Source organism: Molossus molossus, unplaced genomic scaffold (genome assembly GCF_014108415.1).
Source record: "Molossus molossus isolate mMolMol1 unplaced genomic scaffold, mMolMol1.p scaffold_m16_p_15, whole genome shotgun sequence".
Lineage (NCBI taxonomy): Eukaryota > Metazoa > Chordata > Mammalia > Chiroptera > Molossidae > Molossus > Molossus molossus.
The window spans coordinates 67,719,646-67,745,928 of NW_023425350.1; the positions used below are offsets into that span (position 1 = coordinate 67,719,646).

Sequence of the window (26,283 nt, forward strand, 5' to 3'; positions counted from 1 at the left end):
CACACACACACACACACACACACACACCAATTTGAGGAAGCAGGAGCAGGTAGCAGGTAGCAGGTGTAGCAGCCCGGTGGTGGTGGGGCTGAGCAGGGGAGTGTCTTCCATCCCTGGCTGCTGCAGGGAGTGCTGCTCAGACACTCCCATCAGGGTAATGTCAGCAGGCCCGTGGGTGAGCTCAGCCTTCACCTCCACCTGCAGCATTAAGACCCAGGGAGGTGGGGTCAGGTGGAGCTGGTCACTACTATACTTCAACCTTTCACCCCAGTTGAGTGTGGACCGTACTTCCATCTGATGTCAACGAGGCTGAACCAGGACCTGTGAGTCAGGGCTGGTCACCACTCGCATTACCAACCCCTGGTGTAGTGGGCCCACTGAGGAGCTGTAGTTACCCACTCACAAAGCTACATGAAACCAAATTAGAGTGCGGAGCAGGACTAATGAGCACTTTGATCCCTTCTCTCCCTGTCCTCTCACCCCCATACTAAAGGGGCCCAGTGGGAGCCAAGCCTCTAGCCACAAATGGCATCAGTGGTGGGATGAGCTGGGCTAGTTAATACCCCCTCCCCTCCTTCTCTAGTTTTAGTAGGAGCCAATGGAAGGTTGGCCTCTGCCCTTACCCAGCATGAGTGAGAGGCAGGAGGAGGTGATGGGAAATTGGGCTAGTTGACTCTCTGCTTCCCATCCACTTCCCCTGCTGCCAGCAAGTCCAAGAGGGAGCGGAAGTTGCACCCCATGGTCTGCAGCAACATTGGAATGTATAAAACAGGCGTAAATATAATACATCGTCCTTCTTGTCAGGGCGTGAGGCAGTGCACCGCTTTTGCCAGAGAGGTTGACAGCGCCCACTGGGAAACGGAACACAGACACACCCAGACCTTGTGCTCAAGATCAAATACAATCTCACAATATAATACCCAAGCACCCCCGGTGCAACGGAAAAACCGCACATTAAACTTGAAAGAGATCAATCAATGATGTCACCGAGAAGAGTCAGATGTTGGGTTTATCTGACAAAGATTCTAAAGTGCTCATCATAAAACTACCTCACAGGTAATTACAAATACTATTGAAAAATAAAAATACTAGAACATTTTAGGAGAGATAGAATAAAAATGGACCTAAAGTACATTATAGAGTTGAAAAATACAGTAACTGAAATAGCGAATTTGGAGAACGACACAGACAGCAGAGGAGAGAGGATGGAGCAGAGACGCTGAAGAGCTGAGGACTGAGCGATAGAAGTTCCCCAGTCTGAACAGACTGGATGAACATGAGCAGTCTCAGGGACCTTAGGGCAATAACGGAGAGCCTTTGTATCATTAGAGTCTCACAAGGAGAGGAAAGTAAATGAGGATGAATAAGTAGTCAAGGAAACAATGCCTAAAAATGTCCCAGATTGGTTGGAAGACAGGGCACTGAAAATTCAAGGTGCTGAGCAAATCCCAAACAGGAGAAATGCAAAGAAATTCTCCGCAGGTCACATCATAATTAAACTCTGAAAGCTAAAAGCATGGGGAAAATCTCAAAAGCAGACAGAGAAATAGTGCATTACTTTCAGGGAAAGTAATGATTTTCTCATTACTTTCAAGTTCCGTAAGAAAAGAACAGTCAACTCTAAATTCTCTATCCAGTGAAAATATATTTCCAGGTTGAAAGGGAGATAAAGATATCAGATTAAGGGAAACGAAGAGAATTTGTTGCTAGCCAATCTGTTCTTAAAGAATGAATAAAGGAAGTTCTCTAAACAGAAAAGAAAATGATAACAAAAGAAGGCTTGGAACTCCAAAAAAGGAAGGAACATTGGAATATATAAAATAGGGGTAAATATAATACACTGTCCTTCTTGTCATGAGTTTTAAAAATCATATTTGATGTTTAAAGCAACATCATAGCTCCTTTTGGTGCAAAGCTCAATGTGTATAGAGGAACTACTTCAGACAACTATATTTTTTTAAAAAGGGGAGAGTAAAAGACATAAATGTAAGTGAGGTTTCCACACATACATACACGTGCACATGCATACCCATGTGCACGCGCGCGCGCGCGCACACACACACACACAGTGAACTTAGAGCAACCATTAGTAAAACTATGCATAGTGTTATACTGGGGGGAAACCTGACTGATAGAGATAAAAAGAGAAATAGACAAATCAATAATTATAGTTGCAGACTTCAACACTTCACTCTCAGCTATTTGATAGAAAGACTAGTCCCCAGCTCAGAAAGAACATAGAAGAACTGAACAACACAATTAACCAACAGGATCTAGTTGACCCTTGAGCAGGGCGGGTTTGAACTGGGCAGGTTCACTTACACATGGTCTTTTTTTAAGTTGATCCCATACAGCTCAAACCCGTGTTGTTCAACGGTCCACTGGCCTTTGGGAATTCATGTAGGCAGAGGGTTCAGCTGCACACGTGGTCAGTGCCCCTCACCCCTGTATGGTTGAAGGGCCAACTACATAGAACACTATACCCAACAAGAGCAGAATACATGTTTTCAAGTACTCATGGAATATTTACCTAGACCATATCCTGGGGCATGGAACAAACCTGAACACATTTAAAAGAATTAGGTCATCCAGAGCATGTTTTATTACCACAATGAAATGACACTAGATGTTAATAACAAAAGGACCAGAGGAGTATCTCCAAACACATGGAAATTAAATAACATGCTTCCAAACAATCCATAGACCAAACAGGAAAGCTCAAAGGAAATTTTAAAAATATATAAAATGAATGAAAATAAAAATACAACATGGCAAAATATGTGGGATACATGAAGCAGTGCTGATAGGAAAATATATAGCATTAATGCTCACTTTAGGAGAGAGGATGAGCCTCTAGTCAATCACTTGTGTATCCACCTCAAGAAAAGTGAAAAAGTAGAGCAAAAGAAACATAAACCAAGCACAAGAAAGAGAATAATAAAGAAAAGAGCATAAATCAATGAATTGAAAACAGCAGTGAAAATCCATGAAACAAAAAGCTGCTTCTTTGAAAAGAATTGACAAAATTGCCAACTCTAGCAAGAATGGCAAAATAAAAAATAAGATTCAACCAATATTAAGAACACTTTCTAACTCAGTTTTATATAGGTGGTATTCCTCTGATATCAAAACTAGACAGAGAGAACAAAAAAGGGAAAACTGCAAATCACTAACCCTCATGAACGTAGATACAAAAATCCTCAACATTAGCAAATTTCACCTGGCAGCATATAAATGAATGAGCAAGTGCAGTTCATGCCTGCTATGCAAAGCTGCTTCAAGGTTCAAAAAGCAGTCAGTGCAATCCATCATTAGCAGACCGATGGAGAACAAAATCATGATCATACTGGTTTACGTATTAAAAAACATTTGACAAAATCCAACAACAATTCATAGTAAAAAGTCTTAGCAAACTAGAAATAGAGCAGACTTTTCTTGATTAAATAAAAAGCATCTACAGAAAACTATAACATCATGCTTAATTATGGAACATTGAATGCTTTCTCCCTATGATCAGGAATAGGTCAAGGGTGTCCACTGCCATCATTGTTATTCAACACAGAGCTGGAAGTTATAGCCAGTGAAAAAAGGCAAGAAAAATAAATAAAAGACAAAGGTTAGAAGGGAAGAAATAAAAATTGTACTGACTTGCATATTATATCATTGTCTACACAGAGAATTCAAGGAATCTACAAAAAGACGCCCTAGAACTAACAAGTTCAGCAAGACTGCAGAATATAAAATAAATACACAAAAATGATTACTATTTCTGTATTCTAATCAGTAACATGTGGAAACTGAAATTAAACACACAGTATCACTTATAACTGTCCCAATAAAATAAAACACTTAGGTGTAAATCTAACAAACATCTATAGGATCTACATGCTAAAAATTACAAAAGGCTCTTGAAAGAAATCAAAGAAGTCCTAAAGAAATGGAGATACATATTATATTTATGGATTGGATGACTCTGCATAGCAAAGATGCCAATTCTGTCCAAATTGATCTATGGATTTAATGAAATTCCTATCAAAATCACAACAAAGTATTTTGTAGACGTAGACAAGCTTATTCTAAGACATCATTAAAATGATGAAATAGGAGTTTTCTGCTCTCTTCCTGCCAAAGCACTAATTTTGACAATCACACATGGATGACAGTGCCTTTGTGGAAGTCCAGGAGTCCAGTGGAGAAGTTCCCGGACACTGTTGGAGCAAAAAACTGTATCTGCGCTTGGACACACTAGAGAAGGGAAGAGAAACAGTTTCCCTTCACCTGCATCACCCCTCCCCGAAGGTAGCATGGCTGTGACAAGAAGACCTCAGTCTGCAATTTCTCCCACGGGGAAAATCAGAGCATGTCCGATGTGCAGGACACTGCTGTAGTAATCAAAACAGTCTGGTACTGGCACAAAAATGGATGCATAGACCAATGGAACAGAATCGAATGCCTAGAAATAAGTCCATGCTTATGTGCTCAACTGATATTTGGCAAGGGAGCCAAGAAGACTTAATGGGAAGAGGATAATCTCTTCAATAAATGGAGCTGGGAAAACTATATAATCACACGTGGAAGAATGAAATTGTACCCCCATCTCAAACCACTCATAAAAATTAACTTGAAATGGATTAAAGACAAACATAAGAGCGGAAACCATAAATCTCCTGGAAGGAGACATAGGGTTACATCTCTTTGGCACTGGTCTTGGCAACAATTGTTTGGATATGACACCCAAAGCCCAAGCAACAAAAGCAAAATAAACAAATGGGACTAAGTCAAACTAAAAAGCTTCTTCACTACAAAAGAAAGAAAAAATGAAAAGGCAACCTATGAAATATAGAAGAAAATATTTGCAAACCATTCAGTATGGGGTTAATATTGAAAATATGCAAGGAACTTACACAACTCAATAACAAACAAACAATCTGGCTTAAAAAATGGGCAGATGACCTGAATCGACATTTTTCAAAGAAGACATACAAAGCCGAGAATACTATGTTAAGATATTTTCAATATTATGAATCACCAGGAAATGTGAATCAGAACCACAGTGAGATATCACCTCATACTGGTTAGAATGGCTGTTCTGAAGAAGATGAAGTAATGAGTGTTGACGAGGATGTACAGGAAAGGGAGCCCTTGTATGCTATTAGTAGGAATTTAAATTGGTACAGCCACTATGAAGGTTCCTAAAAAACATTTAGGAGGTTCCTAAAAAATTTTAGGAGGTTCCTCAAAAAATTAAAAACATAACTGCCATATGTTACAGCAATTCCCACTTCGGACTGTTTATCCAAAGGAAAAGCAATCAGGATCTCAAATATCTGTAGCTTCATGGTCAGTGCAGCATTATGGACAATAGCCATGACAATGAAACAACCGAAGTGTCCATAGACACATGAGTGGATAAAGAAAAATGTGGTGTGTATATAAAGTAGAATATCATTTGGCCATATCAACAGAGGATATCCTGCCATTTGAGACAACATGGATGGACCTTGAGGACATCATACTAAGTGAAATAAGTCAGAGAAAGACAAATACTCTATGGCATCACTTATATGTGGCATATAAAAAAGCAAAACTCATGGAGACAGAGTAGAATGGTGATTGCCAGGGGGTGGGGGTGGGGAAATGGGGAGATACTGGTCAAAGGTACAGACTTCCAGCTATAAGATGAGTAAGTCTGGGATCTAATGTACAGCATGGTGACTATAACTGACAATCTGTATTATATACTTGAAAGTTGCCAAGAGAGTAGATCTTAAATATTCTCACCACATGCAGACACAGAAGTGTGGAGATGGAGATCAGGTCCGTGTTGCCAGGAGCGAGGGAGGGAAATGAGAGGGAGTGGTGTGGCTATGAAAAGGCAGCATGAGACCCCTGACCGGGTGGCTTCGTTGGTTGGAGCGTCGTTCCGTATACCACAGGGCACGTACCTAGGTTGTGGGTTCAATCCTTGGTTTGAGTGTGTACAGGAAGCAATGGATCAAGTACAGGAAGCAATGGATCAATGTTTCTCTCTCTAAAAATCAACAAAGTAAAACATAATCTTGGGTAAGGATTTTTTTTTTTAAAGGCAGCATGAAATATACTTGGAATGGAGCTGTTATGTATTTGTAGTGGTCACACAGAGTTACACGTGTGAAAATATTATATAGAAGTAAACACACACACACACACACACACACACACCTGCATCTAAAACTGGCAGAAACTGAGTAGGCTCGGTGGGTTGTCCCAACATTACTTTCCTGCTTGTGATATTGCACTATAGTTATGCAAGATACTACTCTTGGGAGAAACTGGGTAAAGGGTTTATGGGATCGCTGCATCATTTCTTACAACTGCATGTGAATCTACAACTATATAAAAAGAAAAAGTGTAAAAAAGAAAGAGAAAAAGAAAAACCTATGCATTGATAACTTTAGAAGGATATGTCAAAATATTAGATACAGTTATCTCTATGTTGTAAGGTCTCTGGATGATTGAAAAAGTCTGTATTGAAATAATACATTTTTTTTTTGGTTGATAATCACCCAAGGATATTTTTTCCATCGATTTTTTTAGATAAAGTGGAAAGGAAGGAGGGGGAGAGAAAGAGAGAAACATGGATGTGAGAGAGACACATCGATTGGTTGTCTCCTGAACTTGCCCCAACCGGGGCCAGGGATTGAACCTGCAACCAAGGGACCGGCAAACCAAGGTGCCTTTGACTGGGAATTGAACCCACGACCCTTCGGTGCAGGGGCGGACGCTCTAACCATTGAGCACACTAACCAGGACTGTAATCCTGTAATCAGAATGTGTATAATGAAAAAAGTGCTGACTTAAAGAGTGATGCGGATATTTTTAGAATGGTGTTCAGGTGCACAGTCCAGCCCACCGAAAGCTGAAGTGTGGCGTGTACTCAGCGACAGTTCTCTGCTACCCTTCCCATTTCACTCACAGAGAAATCTCTAGTCAAGTACATGATTTGGGGGAATTGTTTAAGAAGCCTTTTAATTTGGTAGGTTAAAAATGGCCTGTTCTTTTTTTTTTTTATCCTCACCTGAGGACATTTTTTCCATTTTTTGTTTAGGTAGAGTGGGAGGGAAAGAGAAACATCGATGTGAAAGGGACACATCGAGTGGCTGCCACCCGCACGACCGACCAGGGCCGGGGACAAACTGCAACCGACGTACGTGCCCTTAGCGGGAACCGAACCTGGGTCTCTCTGGACCGCAGGCCGATGCTCTAACCGCTGAGCCAAACCGGCCAGGGCTGGCTAGTTCTTTTGACTCCCTCCTACTTAAATGTTGTTTAAAAACACTGGTTAAGATCCCTGGCCGGTTTGGCTCAGCAGCTAGAGTGTCAGCATGCAGACTGAAGGGTCTCGAGGTTTGAGTCTCAAGGTTTGATTCTTGGTCTCGTCCCTGGGCTACAGGTTTGATCCCCAGCCCAGTGCAGGAGGCAGTCAGTCGATGGGTCTCTGGGACATCCATGTTTCTCTCTCCCTCCCTTCTACTCTATCTAAAGATCAGTGTGGGAGGTTTCCAACAGCTTTCTATTAGGGGCGTATATTTTAGACTCGAGCTTGCAGTCAGCATCACTTGGCTTTGACGTTATGATTCAGAGTTTTAACTGCCAGCTCCCTCTGTGGGCCCCAAGGAGAGGCTGTTTCATTTGGGGGTGGGAGTGGTCACCGTTTCTAACTGTGAACCGAAGTGGAGAAACAGGGACTGCTTGCTGTTTGTCCTGTGCATGGAGCCGGGGCAGTGCAAGGGGGACCCTGACCACGCGGTGTCCTGCAGGCACACCGGGCCGCCTGCCCGGGAGACGTTACCAACGCAAGAGGGGCAGGAGGGCCCACAGGCAGCAGGAACCCCCACAGGGCTGTAGGGCCCAGGCTGAGGGTGGAAGCCAGGGCTGGTCCAGTTTCACAGGCTGCCAGAAAGGAGGTCACCAAAGACCCTAAAACCAGGCTGTGTAAGACCATCTTGGCCATTTTTGCAGACAGACATCTTTCCCGTGCGTGCTGGACAAATAGGACCTCGGTCACGATGGAGGCTTAGCAAGAGCAGGAAACACTTGTTTTATTGTGTAAGTGGTGTGGGACGTGTAGGGTCCGAGAGCACTCGGCAGTGTCTGGAGGACTCACAGGACTCAGCATAGTCACAGTCCTGGTTGTGGTTTATTGCAGCAAAAGGATAAAACACCGAATCGGCAGGGAGGCAAAGGGGCAGAGTCTGAGCCGCAGTGTCACGCCGTGGTGTGTTCTCCGGGCGTGTGAAGCCGTGTTTACCAGGAAGGCTCACGGAGACCCAGCCTGAAGGCTTGTCTTTCCATGTCAGTTTATTGTTGACACTGTTACAGATGTTCCATTTTCTTGGGCAGCCTCTGCCTCGCACGTGTCAAAATTCCCATCAGAAGGAAAGTAGTTGGTGGCATAAACCCTAGTGTGGGCACAAGCCTTTGGGCACCGAGAGCCACACGGATCCTTGAGGGGATGCTGGGAGTCCCCCACACCCAAGATCCCAGAGGCCGGGCCAGCCTCGTGAGCAGGCCTTTCCGAGGACGGGGTCTCGGGCCCGCTGCGTTAACTCTCCCCTGCAGTGGTGTCCTGAGACCGGGCAGGTCCCTTCCCGACTCACTGCCAAGAGAGGGCAGACGGAAGGTTGGGGGGGTGAGGCAGCCCCACGGCGTCCAGAACGAGCGGGAGACACTTGGCACCGCAGCACGCGTGGGCGCACTGGGGGCCGGGGGAGGACTTTCGGTTCAGGATGTTGGCGTGAACCCCACACTGCTCCTTCCTCGTTCAAGTCCGGTGACGTGACTGGGAAAAGAACAAAGGGAACAGCCCTCGGGCACTGGCGGCGGGACAGGGGCCCTCAGCGGACGGAGACTTTGCCCGATTTCTGGAGCAGGGCAAGCCGATGGGAGGGACTCGTGGAGCAGCCCAGTGGATGCGCCTGCGGTGGCAGTTGTTTCTTGGGGGTGTCTCTGCAGAGACACCCAGACACGGGTTGGGAGCAGGAGAGGGATCTGGGCAGACAGCAGGCATTTTTGTGACGGCTCCTGTCAGCAGGACGGCCCCCTCCCACGTCAGAACACTTGACCAGCTCTGGAAACCACCCTGGGAGGGACGCTGGACAGCCTGCGGGGAAGGCTGGTCTCCTGGGGTGAGAATCCAAGCCCCCTGAGCACTGAGCTTCCTGGGGGAGGGGGGGGGGAGGACGTGTTCAGCCCTCTGCTTGCCCATTGGCGACACCCCCAACAGGAAGCCTGTCAGTGACATGCCCAGCTTTGTCCCCAGAGCTTCCAGGCTGCCCGGCTTCCACGCGAGGACGGGGACGGTGGCTGACTGCCTGCACTGCCGCTGGAATCTGCCCCTACTGGGGAGGCTCCCCCTCTGGACCGGATTCTGCTTCGGTCCCACCTACTGAAGTAGAGAGAGCGTTCAGGAGACGGGGACATGACTGGTCGCCGAGCTCCACAGTGTCTGCACGGAAGCCGGTGCGTCCAGCCTCTGCCTGAAGACGAGACTGGACTGGGAGGTGCTGGGACTGCTGTCCCGTGAGCGAGGACTCGGGGACAACGGGCGCGTGCTGGGGACTCGCCGCCGGCTTCACGCAGTTCCCTCTCAGCGAGTCGGAAGGTCTTCTGACCCTTTCATTATTTTCCTGGAGCCGGGGTTGGAAGCCCCTGGTGAAATTTAATCATATCCCCCAGCAAATCCAATTACTACCCACACCCATGACATCCCATTTTCACTTTCTTTTGCTTCATTAGAGATTCACCAGGACAGGAGCCTCCCTAATCCACTTGGGCAGATTTCCTGAGGAACATTCGGCAGAGACTCCTACACTGTTCGCTGCCGGGCACGCGGCAGAGAGGTACGCGGAGCTGCTGAAGATCACGTAGGGATTGGCTTCCTCCAGGCACACTGTCCCCTGGGGAGCTCCGGCCCCAGAGGTGCTTTCTCCAGGGTATTCAGAGATTCTTGTTTTGCTTTTTTATTTCCAAGTTTGAATGTGAAGATTTTAAAACAAATTTCAAGAAAAATGGAAAGACTGTTACAATAACACTTGAGAATATTCTCCACTTCCAGGTGTTAATACTTCACTATATTTAAATATTCTCTTATTCTCATTCTCTCTCCTTCTCTCTCTCTCTCTCTCTCTCTCTCTCGTGTGACTATTTGAAAGTAAGTTGTGGATATTGGACACATCACCCCTAAACACTTCAACATTCGTTTTCTAAAATAAGGACACTTTCTTGCGTATATACAGTACCATCTTCACACTTTAGCAAACGAATAGTAGTTCCACAGTATTATCTAACGAGGACGATCAGGCACTTGAGGGAAATGCACAGCATGGAAAAGAAGGAGCAAGATGGACAAACAGCACCACAGGCGCTGGAGGAAACAAAACAGACGCGGAAAGGAATTGGTGTCCTCACGATGTGTGACGGCGTTTTATTCGTAAAACAGAGACAGCCTGCTATGAAGAATGAGCATTCAGAGAACCATAGTTCATTAAGCCCTGGTAACCACAGTGCAGAGAATATAGTAAAAACACACATTTGCAAAATTTTTAAAATCCAGCATAAGGGCTAAAGGATACATTTGAGGAAACGTCTTAGAACGAACATCAGAAAAGCCAAGCGAAGAGAAATAAAAGGGAAAGGCTACTTGATATGGATGATCAGCCTAGGAAATTGAAAATATTCCCGAAAGAGGAACAGAGACGACAGAGAAGCAGACAAAAGCAGAGAAACAAAAGAAGACAATTTTCCAGATCGAAAGAAAGGCACAAGCCTCGAATTGGCAGAAGCAGCAGGAAAAGGTCAGACTCTAAAAGATCACCAAGTAAGGACCAAGCGAGGCCCCCAGACATTAGACCGAAGAAGCACCCCTGAAAGGCAGGCTCAGCCTGACCTCGGCCTCGGAGCCCCGCGGGGAGGCTGGAACGGCACTGTCCAGCCCCAGCGCACCTATCCCCCCCCGCGTCCCGTTCCCACTCAGGTCCGGGGACTGCATCTCTCCCCAGGTCTGGGCGATGCCCAGGCTGCTGTCTGCGAACCACACTTTGAAGGACAGGGGTCTAGAACAGAATAGAACGATGCCTTTGGAATTCAGAAGAAAGTTATCTTGACTGTAAAATGTGACTGCTGGACAAATTATTGATTGAATATATGGTGAAATAAAGACCCACGGACCTTCAAACGCTCCATAAATTTCTGTGCCGCGCACGTTCGGGAAAGCATGACTTGTAGATGAACGGCGGAAAAGCAGGAAAGGACGTAATCAGAAGACGTATCCTTTCTGGAGCTCACCCAAGAGCAGAAGGTTTAAAGAAATACCTGGATACCAGTGGTGTGGCGACACAATTAGTGTAAATTGGAACAGGAAGTCAGAGGAATCAAAAGGACTTCAAGAAGGAAGTGATTTTGGTTCGAAATGGGACAATTAAGAAACAGGAAGATCTTAGCGAGGTGATGGAAAAGGCATCTGTTTCTTCTTCAAACAAAGGGAGGAAAGTCCATCAAGGCTCCGGGAAAAACAAAAGCACTCGAGAAGAGCGTGATCTAAATAGGAAGCAGACTGGGACAGGACAGGAGAGCCTGCTGGACCTTGACACTGGCCACTTCCCTTCCCGCAGAACAAATACTGCTTCTGAATGGTCATTCCTGGAGGTGCGGGTTTGGGTAGGACACTTTCACTTTTTCTTTAAGACCATTTAATGTGGCTTGAATTTTTAAAATCGGGTATATTTAAAACCAGCGAAAATAGTCTCTCCTTTAAATATGAAAGCTGAGGGAGGGAGGAGAAGGCATGAACAGTAACAAAGGAAGGAAGAAGCCCCCCCCCACACACACACCCCTCACTCTCCAGCCCTGGGGTACACCCCACCCCACTACTGGGGAAAATTCGAATTCTCCCAGATAAGCAGGACTCGGGTGCTGGGATGTGGTGCAGAGTGAGGACTGGACCTCAGCTGGAGAACCCGGACTCTCTCTCTTTTTAATTTATTTTTATTGTTGGAAGTATTACAGATGTCCCTCCTTTTTCCTCCATTGACATCCTTCTCCTCCCCACCCCCCCAGCCTTCACTGCACTGTTGTCTGTGTCCATTGGTTATCACATATGCATATAAGTTATTTGGTTTATCTCTTTCTGCCCCCACCCCGTTCTTTCTGAAGTTTGTCAATCTGTTCCCTACTTCCATGTCTCTGGAGCTATTTTGTTCGTCAGTTTAAATTTTTTTTTATCCTCACCTGAGGACATTTTTTGCATTTATCTTCAGATCGAGTGGGAGGGAGAGAGGGGGGAAGAGAGAGAGAGAAACATCGATGTGAGAGACATATTGACTGGTTGTCACCCACGTGACCCCATCTGGGGCCGGGGACAAACTGCAACCAAGGTACATGCCCTTAGCGGAAACCAAACTCGGGACTCTCTGGTCCACGGGCCGAATCGCTGAGCCAAACCGGCCAGGGCTAAATTTTTTTAAAAGTGATTTTAAAGATAGGAAGGGAGAAAGAGAGAAAGATAGAAACATCGATGAGAGAGAACATTGATTGGCCACCTCCTTCATGCCTTCTCACTGGTGATTTGGCCCACAACCTGGGCATGTGCCCTTACCAGGAATCAAAGTGGCGACGTCTTGGTGCATGGGTCAATGCTCAACCACTGAGCCACACCAGCTGGGCTGTTTGTCAGTTTAATTTGTTCATTAGAGTCCACAAATAAGTGAGATCATGTGGTACTTGTCTTTCTCTGACTGGCTTATTTCACTCAGCATAATACTCTCCAGGTCCCTCCATGTTGTCTCAAAGGGAAAGAGATCCTTCTTTCTTACCGCTGCATAGTACTCCATTGTGTAGATGTACCACTGCTTTTTTATCCATTCATCTACTGATGGACACTTGGGCTGTTTCCAGATCTTAGTGATTGTAAATAGTGCTGCTATGAACATGGGGGTACATATATTCTTTCTGATTGGTGTTTCAGGCTTCTTAGGCTATGTTTCTAGCAGTGGGATCACTGGGTCAAATGGCAGTTCCATTTTTAATTTTTTGAGGAAGCACATTTTGTCCCATAGTGGCTGCACTGGTCTGCATTCCCACCAGCAGTGTGCTAGGGTTCCTTTTTCTCCACATCGTCGCCCACACTTGTTTGAGGATTTGTTGATGGTGGCCATTCCGGCAGGTGTGACGTGATATCTCTTAGTCATTTTAATTTGCATCTCTCTGATGATTAGTGACGATGAGCATTTTCTCATATGCCTCCTGGCCATTTGTATGTCCTCTCCTGGAAGGAACCAGACAGTAAACCTGAGCAAGCCTCATCACCAGGGCCCCAGCCTGGCTGTAGGTGAGCCCCAGGGATCAGCAGGTGGAGACGTCAAAAGGCCAGAGGAGAAGAGGGCAAACTGCCCGGAAACGGAGGGGAGGGTGGGAGAACTCCATCGCGGCGCCATGGGGTCAGCACTACGGGGCCTGAGATCTGATGGCCAAGGCAAGGGGTGAGGGGCAGCGGTGCGGGGTGCTGGGCGTGGATGACAGCCCTACCTATGGGACAGATCAGTACCCCCCTCTTCTCAGGGCCTCTTCAGAGGCTAAGGCAGGGCCGGCAGGCTGAGGGCTGCCCGACCCGGCAGGATTAGGAGCAGATGGTTTCAGGGATCTGCCCCCAAGACCAACAGATGGGGATTTACACCCAGAATCAGCCCCACTGATGGCAGGAAAATTCGAGGGAAGTGAATGGAATGAGACCCAAGAGGCCCACCTAGTGAGGGCTGTGGGTGCCATAGCAGAGCAGACAGGACTGGGCTGGGACCAAGTCTCCACCTAAGGGGTGCTGTGGTGCCCAGGCCAGGCCGGTGGCATTGGAAACGGAGAGAGGAGGGCAGCTTGTTATCCACCGAGGGGATGACACTGAGACGGAGCATTTACAAATGTGATCATTTGGGGTCCCGCAGGGACGTGGGGATATTGCCCTTGGAGGAAAGCTGACCCAGGCCGTCTGATACTCGGCACCGGCACCAAGGTTTTTGCACCGGAGTCTGTAGCATGGAAGCGGTCTGACAGCTGTCCTCGGGCACTCCACGCCTCCACGTGCGAGCTTCTGGACCGGGGCCAGACTGCTCATCGTCACTTCTCCGTGCCCTACAGTGACGCCTCGGTTTGTGCAGCGAGATGGGGTCTGGCAGTGTTCCCTAAACTGGAGTCCAGAGTTCTTTACAGGAATGTGTTCGTTGTTTGTTTGCATTTCGATGATCTAAACAGAAATCGTCTAAGTGCGTTTTGCAGGTTATCTGGATGACAATCTTATAACCAGAGGCCACCGTGGGTTCTAGCTCTGGGCTCTGTTTATAGAAGCCCTTTAGCACTAACTAATACCCCCTTGGTCACCAGGAACCAAGCAGGAAAGAAGAGATGTAGGTTTTCTATGAATGAAGTTGTGTGTCTGTGCCCGGTGAGGCCGAGGGGCAGCGTGCGGCTGGGTGGAGGGGGTCGCAAGCAGTCCTAGACCAGGAATACCGCCTCCCTCTGCCATCAGAGGCCGGGGCAGAGCCCACCCAAAGCAACCACGTCCGGGCTAACACCTCAGTCTGCCACGTGTTATTAGAGCCATTGACTTGAATCTCTTGGTTTTGTAGCTTTGCTTGTATTTGATTTCATCGTTTATAGTTGAACAAGAGCTATAAATATGAGGTGTTTATATCTAGTTTTAGGTTTGCATGTGTTTAAGTAATATTATAATTTGAAACAACTGAAGTCAACATTGGGGGTCAAGGGGAATTTTTCCTCAGAGGGGTTGGTGCTTTAGTCAAGTTATAGAAAACTTGGGGTCCTTTTTTAACATTCTCCTCGTCGCCCTTTATTTTCCACACTCACATCTAATCCTATGACACCAGACACTTGGCTGTTGTTGCTGTTGGGACTTGAGGAATGGCCTTACATGTGCTCACACTGCATGGAAACTTCTAGAACAGGAAGAGATGGGGGTATGAGGGAGGGACGGCCACGGTGGGGCCAGGAGCTCAGGGCGAGGGTCCTCAAAGGGACGGACTGTGAACGCCCGCCTGGCCTGGGCGTCGGCGCCCTGAGGGTGCCCAGCACTGTGCGCACTGTCAGGACCTGTGCCCCCTCCCACGGAGCTCTGCACACAGCACTGTGCGCGCTGTCAGGACCTGTGCCCCCTCCCACGGAGCTCTGCACACAGCACTGTGCGGGCTGTCAGGACCTGTGCCCCCTCCCACGGAGCTCTGCACACAGCACTGTGTGCGCTGTCAGGACCTGTGCCCCCTCCCACGGAGCTCTGCACACAGCACTGTGTGCGCTGTCAGGACCTGTGCCCCCTCCCACGGAGCTCTGCACACAGCCAGGCCTGCTCGTGTCCTATGCTGCCTAACCTCAGTGTTTGATTCCAGCTCCCTGGTCATGTGCTCACCGCCTCATTCCCGCACACCAGGTACAGCTCTGGGGTCTGTGGGATACTATTTCCACACACAGGGGTTCAGCCCCTACTCTGGGATGCAACAGCCTGGGCCAGGTCCTTGTGCCCCTGAGCCCCTCTTCCCACATTTCCACACGGGGCGATAACCCCTGAGGGTTAGTGAGGGACACAGTGTTAACCACAGTTATTGGTACAGGCACACCTTGCTTTATTGTGGCTCACGTTATTGTACTTCTCAGATGTTGTGTTCTTTTACACATTGAAAGCCAGAACCACCTCCACCTCCCAGCAAAAAGATCATTCGCTTTATCACAAAACAACTCACTTTGTTTCGGTGGTTTGGGACCAAACCCGCAGAATCTCCAAGGCCTGCCTGTACACACACTGAGAAACTCAGTATCCTTCACCTGCTGCCAGTGTTGTGCAGGGCACATAATAGATGCTCAGTAAATGCATGGAGGATCCACGCAGTGCCAGGGCCCGCTGCGGACCACGTGAGGGGCTTTCCTGATAGCTCTGGGCGGTGTTCCCCTTCCAGAAGCAAGGTCTCGATCCGGATGGAGGCAGAAATCCCAGGGCTGTGCCCAGGCCAGAGAGGAAGGTCGAGTGGACTCTTGGAAGGAGAGCAAGGCTTGGGTAGGGCTGTGTGAGCCTGGGTCCCAGCAGCCAGGGTGAGGGCACCAGTCTGTGCCGGGGGGCGCCGATTCCACATGGGCCAGGTGCATGGGATGGCAGCATCTGGGGGTTGAAAGACACCTTTTGAGACAGATCAGTGAGCGAATAAGGATGGGGAGAGAGAGGAGCCTTCCCTGATCATCACAGAAAAGGGGTCTACTTGGATTTGCTGTGCTTCTGTGCCCGTCGGGCTCAGGTTCTGACAGATGTCCCCCGAGTGCCGTGTTTGAGCCTGTGCTGATCTCTCCTATCAGACCGGAGGTGCCACCGGAACGGAGGTTCCTTAGTCACCGTTCTAGTCCACACTGTGCTCAGTATAGACGGTGGATGCCTTGCACATTGTAGGTGCACCACAAATGGGGGTGGAATGAAGGAAGGAAACACAAAGAAGCACTTTATTTCCTTTTTTTAAATCCTCACCCGGGGATATTTTTCTATTTATCTTCAGGTAGAATGGAAGGGAGGGAGAGGGAGAGCAAGGGAGAGAGAGGGAAACGTCGATGTGAGAGGGACACATCGACTGGTTGCCTCCCTCGCAACCCTGGCTCACAACCGAGGTACGTGCCCTTGTGTGGAATCGAACCCACAACTCATTGGTTCGAGGGCCAACACTAACCACTGAGCCAAACCAGTCAGGGCAGAAGTACTTTATTTTCTGTTAGGAAGAGACCTTGGGGAAAGAGATTAAATTTGATCCAGATTTAACTAAACAAACAAAAAAAAACTAACCACTCTTAAATTCAGTTGAGTAGTGCATGAATTTTTGCGGGGCTTAAATCACTGCTTTGGATAGATACATCCATCCTCCTAAATACAATTTAAATTCACGTTTCAGGCCCAGCAATTACTCAGAGCATTGTACGTGTTAGTTTGTGTATTAGTTGGAAGTGATTCTTTCTCCTGGACTCCCATTCCCTCCCTCCCTTCCTCCCTCCCTTTCTTCTTCCCTCCCCTCCCCTCCTCTGTCTTTCATTCTTTTCTTCCAGTCAGGAAATCTTTTTTTTTTTAATCCTCACTCAAGGATATTTTTCCATTTTTATCTTCAGATAGAGTGGGAGGGAGAGAGAGAGTGAAAAACATCCACATGAGAGAGACACATCGACTGGTTGCCTCCCACACGACGCCAACCAGGGCCAGGGACCGAACCACAACCAAGGTACGTGCCCTTGACCGAAATCAAAACCCAAGACTCTTTGGTCCACGGGCTGATGTTCTAACCGTTGTACCAAACCGGCCAGGGCCTAGTCAGGCAATCTTTCAAAATTCTCCTCAAAGGAATCTTACTCTGAAGTGATCTAACAGGTAAAAAGTTAGAATGCTTGGTGGTGAATCGTGTCCACTGGTCTTTCTGTCAACCGTACGCCTGGTGAAACTGAGCTGCCCTCAGGAACGAGGCTGGCCAGATGCAGGTGTAATACAAACGCAGGACATGCAGGTCCATTTGTGTCTGGTGGTCCTGCTGGGACCCCAGGGCCAGGTCCAGCTCCCTGGGGTGAAGGGCCCTGATTGGTTTAATGCTCTGCTCTCGCCGTCTTGAAATCCTTAATAATTTCTGAACATTTTTGTTTTGCACTGGGCCCCAAATTTCGTAGCCAGTTCTGCTGGGGCCCCATGATTTGGGACCCCAGGGCCATAAGTACAGCTACTTTGAGGGACTCCATCGCCCTCTGTGGCATGAACCTGGGTGCATCCCCACTGCCTGGCTTGTCCTTGTTACAGACTGGGTGACGTCTGGTGGCTTTTCCTTAGACACCGGTTTTCTACCCTAACTGGCTGTAAGTGTTCCTGCCTTGGCACCAGATCCTACTTTTTGGTCTTTTTAATCCAAGTTTCACTGAGCCTGGCATAAGTCAGTGAGAGACTTCACGTGTAGAGATGCTAGTTGCTTCAGAGATGCCTTGAAAAGCCATTTGACCTAAATCTAAGTCTTACCGATGTTACCTAATGGGTGTTGGCTGATACATGTGATATTCATTATGAATGCATGTTTATGAGGTCATTTTTTTTTTTTGCACACTGCTTAGACTCAGAGTTTCCAAGGTTGTAGATCAGCTTGATTCCACCTGCAGGTGGATCTTTTTCAAAAGGGAAGAATGTCGCTCTCCTGACGGCTCAGTCCCCTGGAGATCTCTGAAGAAAGGGCTCTGAACAGGTGCACCAAGACTCAGTCGTTGGGGATTAATCAAGCGCGTGGAGGAAGATAAAGAACGTTCATCTGTAGAACTGGAGAACGGTTCAGCCACAAAAACAATCACCTAGAAAGAAAGAACGTCACATGTCATCTTGGGAAAATCCCAGGCGTAGATAATGATGTAATTACTTGTATTGCAGAAAATAATATTTCACTTTACAGAATGATCTACTTCTGAGTTCATTTTTAAATAATGAGATCTCCACTGCAGCCGGAACATTGAATGTATAAAATGTTCTTGAGCCCTGGCCAGTGTGCCAAGTGGTTAGAGCACCAGCCTGTGCACTGAAGGGTCTCGGGTCTGATTCCTGGTCAAGAGCAGGTACCTGGGTTGCAGGTTCAATCCCTGACCCCAGTCAGGCATTAAATGTGTCTCTCTCCCAGTGATGTTTCTTTCTCTCCCTCCCTTCCACTCTCTCTAAAACCAATGGAAAATTGTCTGGCCAGTGTGACTCAGTGGTTGAGCATGGACCCATGAACTAAGAGGTCACTGGTTCGATTCCCAGTCAGGACACATACCCAGGCGGTGGGTCCGATCCCCAGTGGGGGGCATGCAGCAGGTAGCCAGTCAATGTTTCTATCTCTCTTCCCCTCTCCCTTCCTCTCTCTCTAAAATAAAAAAATAAAATAAAACCAATGGACAATATATCCTCAGGTGAGGATTAACCAAAATATTTTTTATTGCATTTCTTGGTTTTGATAATCACTGTTGTTATGTAAGATATCACTTTTGGGGTCATCTGGGTGATGGCTAGAAAAAAATTTCTCTGTGTTGTTTTAATTTTTTTAATCTTTTTGTGGGTCTGTAATTTTTTTAAAATAGAAAGTTAAAAATTGATATATGTATACATGTATATAGATAATATATTAGTGTGTAGTACATAGCATAATTAGAATTGGCATGCAGTATGTATATTGTGTACGTGTGCACACATAGTACACTGTGATGTGCTCAGGACCACATCTACAAGGTTAGACAAGCTAATCTTCGTTGCAGGTCCAGTTGAGAAGGTGACTGATCTATCTTTGCCTTTCCCTGGTCATTTATCAAATAAAGTATTGGATCTAGAGAGTGTACAGCTCGAACCCCATGGTAGCTGATGGCTTCAATCATTTAATCTTTCACCCAGGGGGCATCAGCAGCAGAAAATAAACTCATTTTTAAAATCACGTTTTCTTGTCTCATGACCTAGAAAAGGAGGAAAGAGACCAAAAGCAAGGAACAAATAGGAAATAAAAAAAAGGAGCAAAACAATCTGCTTTCGTGAAATCGGCTGGCTCAATGATCTGTTTTTCTGTTGCGTTTAGCCCCTGAACTGGATGCTTATGTCATTCTAATTGTAATGCATGTGAGAGTGACTTAACTCGCCCACTTTAAGTTGCTTGAACCGAAAAGGTGGACGTAGTATCAGAGGCAGAAGGAAGTTATGAAGGAACTGAACAGATTGGATGAGATATTGAAAACAGGACGGGGTTTGTTTGTTCATCCCCTCATTTAAGAAAGATTCCTCCGTTCCCAGCCCGGGGCCATCCCTCGTTTGACCGCACAAGATGAACAGACTCCCAGCGCTCACCTTCCAGGCCGCAGAAAGCCAGGAGACCAGCGCATAGGTTGCTATGCTCTGTGTCATCAGGTAGCATAGTGGTAAGAAGAAAATGAAGAAAGATGCCCTGGCCGGTTTGGCTCAGCGGTTAGAGCATCGGCCTGTGGTCTGGAGAGACCCGGGTTCGGTTTCAGCTAAGGGCACGTACCTCGGTTGCAGTTTGTCCCCGGCCCTGGTTGGTCGTGCGGGTGGCAGCCACTCAATGTGTCCCTTTCACATCGATGTCTCTCTCTCTCTCTCTCTTTCTCTTCCTCCCACTCTACCTGAACAACAACAACAACAAAAAAAATGGAAAAACTGTCCTCGGGTGAGGATAAAAAAAAAAAAGAAAAAGAAAATGAAGAAAGATAAAGGTCCAGAGGTAAAGAGAAAGCCAATTTAATTCTTGGGATGATCATGCTCTTGTACCAAGAGGGAACTAGAGGTAGAACCATCGTAAACTTCATAGATTCGAGAAAACAAAGAATGTAAATGTCAGTCCCAGTGATGTGTCAGGGAAACGGAGCTGGGCTGCTGTATCGTTGTGACTGGAATTCTAGTTAAAGTTAACCAGTTTCCCCCATTTTTCCTCTGCCAGAAGTGTTTTGATTTTCACCCTTATTTTGTATAACAGCAGCCATAAAATTGTTCATGCTCCTTGAACCCTAACAACAGTGGTTCTTAAATGTATCAGACCTGATGCTCTCTTTTGTATTTAATTACATTAAATAATTAATTTATTTTTTAATCCTCACCTGAGGACATGTTCATTGATTTTGAGAAAGAGAGAGAGACATCAAGAGGCTGCCTCCTGCACATGACCTGACTAGGGATTGAACCCACAACCTAGGTATGTGCTCTGACCGGGAATTGAACCCACAAGCCTTCGGTGCACAGTATGAGGCTCCAACCGACTGAGCCATGCTGGCGGGGGCCAATGCCCTCTTTTTTATAAAGATATTTTTTGACAACCTCTTTGCTGTCTTAAAGTGAAATCATAAATGGTATAACATATCTAGAGGCATAATTTCAAGAATTTATTACTTCGAAGAAACCAAAGGGAAGTAATTTATGATAAACCTACCAACACCGTAAGATCTAACAATGCCACCACTGTACACGGAATTGGCGAGGCAGCCCCTGATGTAGACTGAAGCCAGAGCTATGGACCAGTCACAAGTGGAAACATCGAACCAGCTTGGGTGTCACTGGCCTAAAGCGAGTCCTGGGGTCCCCTCCGACTTCAGGGGGACAGGGAGTGTAGTCCTCCCACAGGCCTGGGGCGGGGAGAACCTGAAAGATTCCGTGTAACTGAGTGAGGACAGTCCTCTGCCTGTATTTGACCACGTGGCATTCGACAGGGCACTGGATGGGACACTGTCCCCTGAGTTGCACACCTGGCTCGGCCCACCCCACCAGGAAAGCTTCCCAGACACCTATGCCTTGATGAGCTCCCAGCATCCCCCCTATAGGCAGGGCGACTTTCATAAAGACCTCGTTGACTGACTCGTGGATTTATTCTGAGGTAATAAATGCATGTCTGAATGCATGGATATCAAGGTTATTAGTGACACATTAAAACTGGGAACAGCCTAAATATCTGACTGAATAGAAATGTTTAATTACCTATGACTTTTTCCAAACAAAACACAGTATACGGCCATTAAAGAGATAGAATCCAAAATAGCAATGTGAACCAAACTACTGCTTCCGATACACTGCTGATCAAACGCATAGGCATTTTATAGCCTCTTTATACAACACATCAACATATATGAAACAAAGAAGGACATATTCTGGTTTCGTCGGAGAGTGAATCAGATATTTATTGCTGTGTAGCAAACCACCCCCAAGCTCAGTAGCTTAAAACAACAGGCAATTGTGTGTCTGAGTCGGCAGTTTGGGCCGGGTCACCGGTGCCGTTCCTCCCTGGCCTTGCTGGGGCCACTCACACGGTGGTGGTCATCCAGTGGCGGCTGCCGTCAGCTGGGCCTCGCTCTGCCGCAGGCTTGCCATGGACAACTTTTTAACAAACCCGGAAAAGCAGGCAGTACTTACGATTCAGCCCAAATCATAACCTGAAAGCGAAGGAGGGAGGAGACTGATGGGATGGTTTTACGTGTACACCGCCCCCCCCAGGCCAAATCAGCCTTAGACTGTCAGAGGAAATAAAGAAAGCAGACCAAACATCTCTCTGGTCCAGGGAAGGCAAGTCAGTTTCAGCTGAAGCATCCGCTGAAATTAGTGGTACTGGGACCAGCCTTAGCGGCTGGTGACTCGGGGAGAGCGAGCTGGGTCTGCTTAGATACTGGCCACGCTGGGAGGGACTGAGAGTGCATGGTAAGCGCCACCCGTTTGCTGTGGGGTGAGGGGCCCCTGGAAGGATGAGGTCTTGTCTTTGGTTCCTTTCAAGGAGTTTACTAGAAGCAACTAGAACTCACCTGGCTGCAGCATGGGAGGACACTGGCCTTTTTTACATTTCTGACAAGTGATCAACTGCACACAGGTCGTGGTGCGGGAAGTGCTGGCTCCGTACACCAAACAGTGCGAAGAAAGACCGCTTGCTAGCCTGCTCCGGAGCTGGGCTGCGTCTGGGGCCGACTCGCTCAGAACCAGGCCATCACCATTCTGGGCCCACAGTGTCTTATTACTGAGCCTGAGAGCAGAGAGCCTGCCATGGCACAGCTCAGTTGTTTGAAATGTTTGCTATTTGGTATATATACAAAAATACAAATATGTGAAATGAACCTTCTTACATGCACTCCCCAGCTTAAGAAGTACAACAGTGCTAATTCTGTTCTTTCCACTGTGTGCCTTCTTTACTTGTGTGTGTTCACTGTTCTGTGCGCTTGACAGGTGTTTTGTTTTTTTTTAATCCTCACCTGAGGGCATTCTTCCATTTATCTTCAGATAGAGTGGGAGGGGGGAGAGAGAGAGAGAGAAACATCGATGTGAGAGAGACAAGTTGACTGGCTGCCTCCCGCACGACCCCGACCAGGGCCAGGGACCAAATTTTGCAACCGAGATACGTGCCCTTCACCGGAATCAAACCTGTGTCTCTTTGGTCTGCAGGCTGGCATTCTAACCACTGAGCCAAAGCAGCCAGGGTGTGCTTTACAGGTTTTGATGATAAAAATCACGAGGTAGGTTATTATTTCCATTTCATAGATGAGGAAGCTGAGGCTCAGAGGTTAAGTATTGTACCCAAGGTGGCATGCTAATGAGCGGTGGAGCTAGGATTTGAATCTAGATAGTCTGGCTTCAGGATTCATGCCTTTGGTTGCCTTTATTTGACTTGTTTTGTTTTTATCCTCACCTGAGGACATTTTTGTATTTATCTTCAGATAGAGCAGAAGGGAAAGAGGGAGGAAGAGAGAGAGAGAGAGAAACATCAAGGTGAGAGAGACGCATTGACTGGTTGCCACCCACACAACCCCAACCGGGGCTGGGGACAAACTGCAACCGAGGTACGTGCCCTTAGCAGGAATGGAACCCAGTTCTCTCTGGTCCGCAGGCCCATGCTCTAACCGCTGAGCCAAACCAGCCAGGGCTCTTTATTTGATTTTTTAGTATTGACTTTAAATTTGATAAATGAGGCATAATGTAGGTGGTATTCTGGGGCTTCCTGCTGTCACTCAGTATTTTGTTTCTAAGATTCATCCAAGCGGTTGTGTGTAGCTGAAGAGCTGTTCTCTTTGCTCATTACATTTCCCGGTGCATGCACATCATAATTTACTTACCATTCTCATCTCCTGTGGACATGTAGGCTGTGTTTTTGATATTTTGTATAAAGCTCTGTGTGTGTGTTTCAACAGGGCTTTCACATTTAGCAGCCGTGACTCAGAGAAAGAAATACATTTTACATCCCATCGACACCCACACATTCATCGAGCACCCCCCAGCAGGCACCCCCTATCCTGTATCGCTCATGCTGCTCTCTGATATTTTTAAACTTTTAGAAATTCTGATCTCAATCCTTTAAACTGATTTCATGACTCATTAGTGATTTTCAGTCTGTTGTCTGGAAGACACTCCTCAGCAGTGTATATTACATTGCCTGGGACGCACGCAGGCTGCTGTTGGTGGGGTGTGCAGGGTTCGGCCGCACCAGAGAGAGTCAACTGGTGTTTAAACAAGATTGTACAACTTATACCCCTCCAGCAGCCGTATCCTGTGAAACCACATTCTTATCAGCACTTGCCTTTATTGTACTTAATATTCGTCAATATAACATAAGAAAAAGGTCTCTCACTGATTTTTAATTGCATTTTTCTTACCAATGTTAAGCATGAGCCTGCTTTCTCATGTTGATGGCCGTTTGCATATCTTCTCCTGTGAAACGCCTATTCATGTGTTTTGCCAATTTTTCTGTTTTTGTTGCCTTACTCGTGTTGACTCTTAGGGGTTCTTTGTCCTCTGTTGTTATAGATGTTACAGTTATACTCTCCAAGTTTGTGGATTCTCTTAAATTTTCTTTATGATGTCTTTTGGTTAACACAAATTCTTCCATTACAATGGAATTTATCAGTCTTTTCTTTTAGATTCCCACTTTCTGCATCCTGTCCACTTTTAGATCAAGAAATATATATTTTTTGGTTTGAGAGTTTCACCTTTCATATTTAATGCTTTTGTTGTTGTTACTCCTCACCCGAAGATATTTTTCCATTGATTTTTTTTTTTTTTACATAGAGAAGGGAGAGAGCAAGGGTGAGAGAGAAACATTAATGTGAGAGAGACACATCGATTAGTTGCCTCCCACACGACCCCAACCAGGGCTAGGGATCAAACCTGCAACCGAGGTATGTGCCCTTGACTGGGAATCAAACCGGAGACCCTTTGGTCCATGGCCAATGTTATAACCACTGACCAAACTGGCCAGGGCAGATTCTTGAATCTATTAGAAATTTTTGCCTGTGGTGTAAGGAAGCGATCTATTTCATTTGTTCCTCCCTTCGGGCTGTTCATTGCTCCAGCACCGTTTCCGGAATTGAATCCCTTCCCAGTGATCCGCATTGGCTCTCTGGACTTCATTAAATTCTATCTGCAGAGTCTGTTTGGGGCTATGTTGTTCCTCTCTGTTTGCATATCCTTAATCCAATGATACACTATTACAATTACACTAGATTTATAATATATAATGTTATTATATAACAAATATGATATAATACTATATCTGAAATAGAACTCAGGATTGTGTTGGCTGTTCTGGGTCTTTGGCATTTTCATATAAATTTTGGAATCAGTTTGACAAGTTCCTTGAAAAACAACCTGCAGACAGACACAAAAGGACACATACCATATGGTTGTACTTTGATCAGGTATCTAGAGTGGTCCAATTCAGAGACACAGAACGTAGATGGTGGTCACCAGGGGCTGGGGAGGAGGAGTAGGGAGTTAGTATCTGGTCAGGACAGCGTCTCAGCTTGCGGGGGATGGACAGCCCTGGAGATGGGTGGGGTTGCTGACTACACAACCATGTAAATGTGCTTACTGCCACTGAATTGCACACTTAAAATAGTACATCTTGTGTTCTGTATATTTACCATAATTTAAAAATCTGCTGGAATTTTCTTTGACAGTGTACTAAATCTATAGATTTGCATAAATTCACATATTTATAAAATGATCTTTAGTGATTTTAATTTCATGTCTTCCAGAGTTTTATAATTTTCTCCATATGTAGTACAGCCTTTCATAGATTTATTACTAGGTACTTTGTAATGTTGTTGCTGTAAAAAGAGTATTTTTTAATTGTTTTCTTGATGTTGTCAGTTCATTATAAATGCAGCTGACTTTTATATATAAACCTGAACATAAATAAATTTTTTTTTAGTTTGTGCTTAGATTCTTTGGTTTGTTTTTTTTTCCATAGACAACGATACCATCTGCAAACAATGATTTCTTTTGTCTTCCTTTCCAGTTGTTACTCCTTTTGTCCTTTTTTGTATGGAAGGTGTTCTTTTGTTTTATTCCTAGTTTTAAAAGAATTAGTTTAACATTTCACCGTGAAGAATATTTGTTGAAATTTTCATAGACAAGCTTTAGTTCCTAAAGAAGCTCCATGTATTGTTATTTTTCTTATTGATTTTTAGAAAAAGAGAGCGAAACATCAAATTTGTTATTCTACTTATGTATGCACTCATCGATTGCTTCTTGTGTGTGCCCTGACTGGGGACCGAATCCACAACCTTGGTGTACTAACCAACTCGAGCTACCTGGCCAGGGCCTTTCTTGTTATTTTTAATGTATTTTTGTCATTACTAGATGATGAATTTGAATTTTATTACAAATAACTTTTTTTTGCATTCATTGAAATGATTTTATGATGAATTTTCTTTAGTCTGTTAATTTAGTAACTAACCCTTGTAAATGTTTTAATG

General features: G+C 46.0%; 1 protein-coding gene across 1 annotated transcript in view; it reads left to right on the top strand.

The window, feature by feature from the left end:
- ACOXL (acyl-CoA oxidase like) overlaps positions 1-26,283 on the top strand; it is a 310,943-nt gene that overhangs the window by 203,781 nt on the left and 80,879 nt on the right. The window contains 1 exon segment of the mRNA XM_036262440.1: positions 22,410-22,519. Within this exon segment, the coding sequence (XP_036118333.1) occupies positions 22,410-22,519 (110 nt within the window).